General features: G+C 39.3%; 2 protein-coding genes across 2 annotated transcripts; both read right to left on the bottom strand.

Annotated features, from left to right (window-relative positions):
• Positions 1-802: 802 nt before the first annotated feature.
• twist1a (twist family bHLH transcription factor 1a) lies at positions 803-2,619 on the bottom strand. The gene is made up of 2 exons (XM_077230049.1): positions 1,946-2,619; positions 803-1,249 (listed from the first exon to the last, which is right to left on the bottom strand). The coding sequence occupies exon 1, from the start codon at positions 2,498-2,500 to the stop codon at positions 1,976-1,978; it is 525 nt and encodes a 174-aa protein (XP_077086164.1). The 5' UTR covers positions 2,501-2,619; the 3' UTR covers positions 803-1,249; positions 1,946-1,975.
• A 2,372-nt stretch (positions 2,620-4,991) lies between these two features.
• On the bottom strand, positions 4,992-6,013 carry LOC143738125 (protein Fer3-like). The gene has a single exon (XM_077230051.1). It carries the CDS (start codon positions 5,637-5,639, stop codon positions 5,175-5,177), a length of 465 nt encoding a protein of 154 aa, XP_077086166.1. The 5' UTR covers positions 5,640-6,013; the 3' UTR covers positions 4,992-5,174.
• Positions 6,014-6,654: the final 641 nt, after the last annotated feature.

The following is a 6,654-nucleotide window of genomic DNA, read 5'->3' as shown; positions in this document are numbered from 1 at the left end:
ATTTCTCTCTGAATCGGTAAAAGACTCTGGGTTGTAAAATGCTCGTGTTTGGCTGTTTTGACCCTCTCCGTGACGTGACCTTCCCGACCCTTCATTTTATAGACATCTGGGAATTCCATAGATGTTTGGAGCCGTTACACACCTTCACATGATTCTTCACAACATCTGAACGCTTTCCCAGACCTCCTGTCATATGCTGTCCTTTTGGGTTCCAATGCCCCGCGCAAAATGACACAAATGTCTTAATGACTGCAGAAATATTTATTCTTTACTATGTTATTCTTCCCTGATGTGTTGTCATTTGTTATAGTAGAAAATAACATGCAAATATAATTTGTGTGGGTGAAAACAGTTTCTGTATTTAATGTTTAAAATCATTACTAGCCTACTAAATAAAGTGACATTTTGGGCGAAAACCACTCAAAAATATTTAAAATAATAATAAAGATAACTAACATTATGTAGTTAGAATAATCCTCTTAATGTAATGTTAAATAGTGTAAAATATTTTCCTTGCAAAATATCTAAATATGTCCTTTTCATATCAGCATCTTAATAGACTACTTTAGAAAAACAAAACTGCAATATAAATGAGCTAAGTATTAGAACGATTTTTTTAATAAACACAACGGTAAGATAATTTATAACATCCCGGCAAGACCTATATTTTTATTTTTTAAATCTCATCGAATGATTATTGCAGTTGTCTCTGCGTACAAAAACTATTTTTCGTTTTTTTTAATGTATTTTTGAAATCCCTTTATACTATTGCATAACTGCAATAACAACATGCTAAAATAGGTACGTTTCAAACCATGTTTTATTGCAGAAAATATACACATATTTACATCGTATTTAAAATAGAAAATGCATGTAGACACCAGATCTCTCAGCATTGACAATCATTAATAAATAAATAAATGTCTTTTCTAGGACCAGTCAAAGAAAGTGTTGACGCAGATATGAGCCGATTCTGTTCTTTCTTTCAGAAATAAATATGACGACACGTCAGATGTGCAGTGAGACTCTGTTGCTCGACAGAAGCACATGTTTTCCACATTCCCCGTCACAACAGCCCAGATCTGACTGTAATTCCTGCTCGCATGTCGTAGTTCACTACTGTAAGTGCTTGCAACGACGTCATGATGCTCCAGAATTTCGCCTTTATAATCCTCATTTTCGCCATTGTTTTCGTGTCGCTCCTTCCAGTGAGTTCTGCTGCTCTGACTCCATGATTATGGCCGAAAATCTGAAAAAAACATCAAAGTGTGTTAAAAAAAAATACACGCAACATTTATCTAATAATAACATGCATTTAATTCCTTAACGTAATAGCATTTAGGCCATAGACAATACCAGAATAAATAAAGTTAGCAAAATCCGCCCAACTTTGGTTCCACGAGAAAATATGTCAAAATTATATATAATTATTTGTGCTAAACTGCCCTTTTGTTTACCCTCCTCAAAGAACTGTTTTGAAAATGCATGTGATAATCTTTTAATCATAACAGGTTCTAGTAAGTTTATCAGTCAAAAGTTTAGACACATCTCCTCATTCTTTATTAGGCCTATCACTAATTTCTACATTGCGCAATAATAATAAAACCAATAAAACTAACATTAAGTAACACAGATGGAAGCATGTGGATGATGTTGAGACCAAAACACGTGAAAGCTGAAAATGAAATCGTTCTTCGTTGTTTAAAACTACACAACGTCTCGAGGTGCATCCTGAGATGCTTTTAAACGATTTTGTGGGAAGAGAATTTGATGAATTATTCACTATCATCCACTCAAACTAAAACTAATATTTTGTCTACAAAACAAATGTGAAACATTTAAACATAAACCTCTAGAAGTTTTTAAGACAAGTGTGTCCAAATATTTTGCCTGGTAGACTATATGTATCATCCGAAAACACTTAATTTTAAAGTGCATTGCATACCATGCTGCATCAGAAGCGCGCGTCCGTGCATTAGTGTGATGTTGACATGGACCACGCGCCCTCCATTCTCCACACGGAAAACGCGTAACTGAGTCTCTCGTGCGCCACATAACTGCAGCTGGACATCTTGGAGTCCAGCTCGTCGCTCTGCAGAACCTGGCAGAGGAAATCAATGTACCGGGCGGCCAGTTTGAGAGTCTGTATCTTGCTGAGTTTGTCCGAGGGTAACGTGGGGATGATTTTGCGCAGAGACGCGAACGCCTCGTTCAGAGACTGAGTCCTCTGACGCTCGCGCACGTTCGCCATGACGCGCTGCGTCTGCAGGTCCTCCAGAGACTGCGGGCTGTCGTCGCCGCTGTTGCTGAGCTTCTTGCTTCTCTTCCCGGGAGTGGGACTGTCGGAATCCTCTCCGTTCTTCCTGCTCGGGCGTCTTTTCCTGCCGCTGCTGCGTTTCTGCTGTCGCCTGTGGTCGAGCTCCTCCTCGCTGTTCCCAAGACTGTCCACTGGTGACTCCGGGGAGCTGGACTCCTCGTGCATCGCCTCTTCCTCAAACATCACCTTCACAGTGAGAGCAAAGGCTCAGTTATATATGTCGTAGGTTCTCTGTCTCTAGCGGGATGGGGTCAGGGTGTCTCCTCGTGCGTCACGGAGGTGTTTCTCAAACTTGAAGGGAACTTTGGAGGCTCTTATAGTCTGGAAGGCGCAACATTTTTGGGGTGGTCTGTGATTGGACAAGAAGCGGCGCATCATGAGCCAATCGCAGCGCTTCGTCTGAACTTAACACAACGTACACACCGACAATGACATATTCTGTCATACATTGCTGTTGATGTTTCTGAAATTCAAATCTAAAATAGAGTAGAATAGAATCTATTTTGGGGATTTTCAGAGGTGGTGTGTGCGTTGCTGTCACACGCCAACCATATTATAAGTATAACATCCATCATGCCGTCAAAATATTGAACTTATGATTAGTATGATCCAACGAAAATACTGAAACATTCAATACTGTAACATGTGCTGACAAATGTATTATAGGCTGGTGATTAATTTTGATAAATGAGCTGCTGAACTGAATATATTTAGCCTTTTAGTCTGTAGCTGCAGTAGAATAGAATACAATATACAATGCAATAGAATATTTGGCATTGAATGCATTTCTTATATACCAACAAGCACACAACAATTTCATTATGTCAAAATTATAATTATGATAAAATACTGAAACATTTAATATTGAAACGTGTTGACATATGTAGTATATGCTGGTGATTAATTTTGATAAATGAGCTGCTGAACTGAACATATTTAGCCTTTTTGTTTTTAGATGTGGTAGAATAGAAAACAATACAACAAAACAGAACAGAATAGAATATTTGGCATTAAGTGCATTTCTTATATACAAATAAACACACATCAAACACTAACAATGTCATTATGTCAAAATTGTGATTATGATCTCACATTAATCACTGTAACATTCAGTACTGAATCTCTGGCTATTTCGCCAAATCCATTACAAAGATTAATAGGCCTCTGTAATGATTAAAAAGGGCTTTTCAACTGGGCAGATTTCAGTGTGGTTTCTGGAACGAGTGGAGAGACTTTATGATTTGTGACCTTGCAATGTTGGACCACAAATGCTCTCAAAATACAGCGTGTAAACGTTTCAAATTGAGGATTTTCTTTGTTCAGTATAGCGATGCATTACATTCTTAATGTATTTAATGTATTAAAATAATTTACAGCCAATTTACACACTGGCAGCTCTGAAGAACTGTCATTATTCTGAAATCCACCTCAAGTCACTGTAAAAGAAAAGAAAGCCAATCTGGTTTGGCTAAGCAGACCTCATTGTTTATTTGAGCATGTTCTGAAATGCATGTCTGTGTTAGTGTTTTTGCAGAGTCAGGTTTCCTTCTGCCGCGTTTTCATTCGCAGCGGGTCGCCAAGCGCAGACGACGCGCAAACTGTGTGGCCTCTTCAGTCCAACACAAACACACTCCCCAAACTGGCCTTTTGCTTTCACACAGATCCGAGCGTCTGCATTATCCGCACAGACCCACACAAACAGAAGTCTTACGCAAGTGTCTGTAAATGTCATTTAACGTAGCAGCATTATACATTCAAATTTAAACCACTAAAACTAAGGCTTCTAGATGTCACAAAACCGTGTAGACGCTCCATTTTAGGTGTTAAGACCGGGGTTTGAAGATTCCGCAAGGTGGCGCACTGACGAAACTTATCCATGCGTCTCATCGTGCGTAAATGCGCATCTCACAACTGTGATGTGACTTGAAGATTCACCAGAAGGATGACAGAAACATAGGCTATGAGTTGTTTATATTGTACGGTGTACAATTTACGCTATAAATAAATGATCGAAAGGAATTTTCTATTTAAAAGAGTCCATATCGTTCATCTTGGGAACGGAAGGTCCAGGCGGCGTACCTGCTTTTGGTGGATCTGTAATAGTTGTCAATTGAACCCTGTCAACAATCCTGAAACAAATTCTCATACCTGAAAGACACCCGAAAATCCCATAAATTCCGTATCAAAAATTCCACCAAAATGCAGCATTTATATATAATTCCCGTTGAACCAATCATAAAGAATTTTAATGATATATATATACATAATTAACATTTGTTTGCAAAAGGTCTACGCCTATAAGATTACCATGTCAATGTCAAAATGCCACTTTTGGAATGATTTCAAACTATACAGATAAGATTTATTGCATAACTGTCCAGTAGCAAAACATTATTCCAGTACAATTTATAAATATTACAGAATATCCAAAAGGATTATAAGAGTCAAATCAGATCATAATGGATAATTCCATAGAGAAGTTTTGTACTAAGCACCTTTCAGCTGTAAAACCGTCCCAGATAGATAGATAGACAGACAGACAGACTAAATTACTGCCATTAAAATTTAAAAGACCAATCAACATGGATGTTTAAGTCATTTCAAATTAAATTAAATTAAACAGACTTAAAAATGTTGTTATAACTTATTGGTCAAACATTTTTTTACTGATAGATAGATGATTTTGCTGTCCATTTTTTTATATGATTAACTCCGACAATCATTACAGAGTCAAGGTAGCAACAACAGAGAAATAATAATAATCATTTTAATATTTAATATTTTTTTTCCATAATAAACTTTAAGTACCTTGATAAACGTTCATCTAAACAATGCATTTGAAATAGTGAATATAAGTTCAGTTTTTCTCGAGTATGTCCGTCATGAAGGCGATGTAGATGATGGCCAGGCGCAGAGTCTCTATGCGTGACAGTCTCTTCTCGTAGGCGAACGTGGGAACTTTCCCGCGCAGGCGCTCGAACGCCTCGTTCAGGCTGAACATCCGTTTGCGCTCGCGGACGTTCGCGGCCCGGCGCTGCACGGTGCTGATCACCCGCTTACGTTTGGCTTTCCCGTTACCGGAACCGTTCTCGGTCAACTCCGGAGACGCGGCGGGCGATGACAGCGCGTAAAAGTCTTCTGATCGAGCTGTGGAGATGTCGAGCGCATGGATGGAGGTCAAGTCCTGGTACCGTCCATTGCAATCCGTGCTGTGGGTCTCTTTTGGAGCCAAAACGGATTTGTTTGGCACCATCTCCACAAAGTCCACATCACTGACCAAATCAAACATGGCAGGACTCAGAAATGACCTTTGCACATCCATAGTTAAAAAAAAAATAGGAGCCTAAAGTAGGAAATGCACTATGATTAAAGAGCACATGATCAGACTTCATGCATTTGAATCCACAGATTAAAGTGTCCTGCTTCTGAAAAGGTGGGAAGGTTTGTTGTTGAAAAGGTGGGTCGCGTGGATCACCAAATTCAATTTCGAAATCCGGTCAGGTCCGTGAAGTTAGATCCTATTTGGCAACCGTCCATGATCCCAGTCCTGCTGTTTTATTATGTCTCTTAATTCCACCCAGAGTGTGTCCTCTTTTAATGTCTCCAGTTGTGGACAAAATCTATTTTACAAATTGAATGAAGGGCACTTGAGGGCCGATGGCCTCTCCGAGCAGAGCCGAGGGCCAGTGATCCTGAGACGGGACGAGGGGCTTGACAAAGGGTCACTCGCTCTGTTTGTTCGGTTTCCTGGTCACTGAAAGGCTAAATAATGAGACTTCTATTACTGAGAAAGACCAAATATAACATTCCCCAAGAGCACACTACACTTCGACTGCTTTTCTTTTGCAAATTAGTGCAAATAGTTGACGGTTGCCATGGAAAAGACAAAGTTTCCACTGGTCACTTTAAGAGAAACTAAATCCAAGTGTTTTCTCTCTGTCTATCTATCTATCTATCTATCTATCTATCTATCTATCTATCTATCTATCTATCTATCTATCTATCTATCTATCTATCTATCTATCTATCTCAAAACTAAGTCCCTCATTACGGATCCTGCAGGCGTCCAGGACTCAAACTTCAGCGTTCTCGACCACAATAAGAGTTTCTGATGAAGTAGCAACATTTACACAGGGATGTGGATGGGTTAAGAAGCGTTTCTTCTTCAGCCAGGCGATGAGTGTGATGTGAAATGCTGAGGTAGAGGAGCAGATAGATGTGTGTGGTTGCGCTTGCAGTGTGTCCCAGAACACAGTCAGCGGTAGTCGCTTTATGTGGTCTTTCAGTTCATAAGAAACACTCATGATCTGCTAAATACAGACGGAAACCAAAACACT

Source organism: Siphateles boraxobius, unplaced genomic scaffold (assembly GCF_051911475.1).
Source record: "Siphateles boraxobius isolate OS27281-9 unplaced genomic scaffold, OSU_SipBor_1 139, whole genome shotgun sequence".
Lineage (NCBI taxonomy): Eukaryota > Metazoa > Chordata > Actinopteri > Cypriniformes > Leuciscidae > Siphateles > Siphateles boraxobius.
The sequence above is the reverse complement of the archived record's forward strand: the minus strand, read 5'-3'. Positions and strand labels throughout refer to the sequence as shown.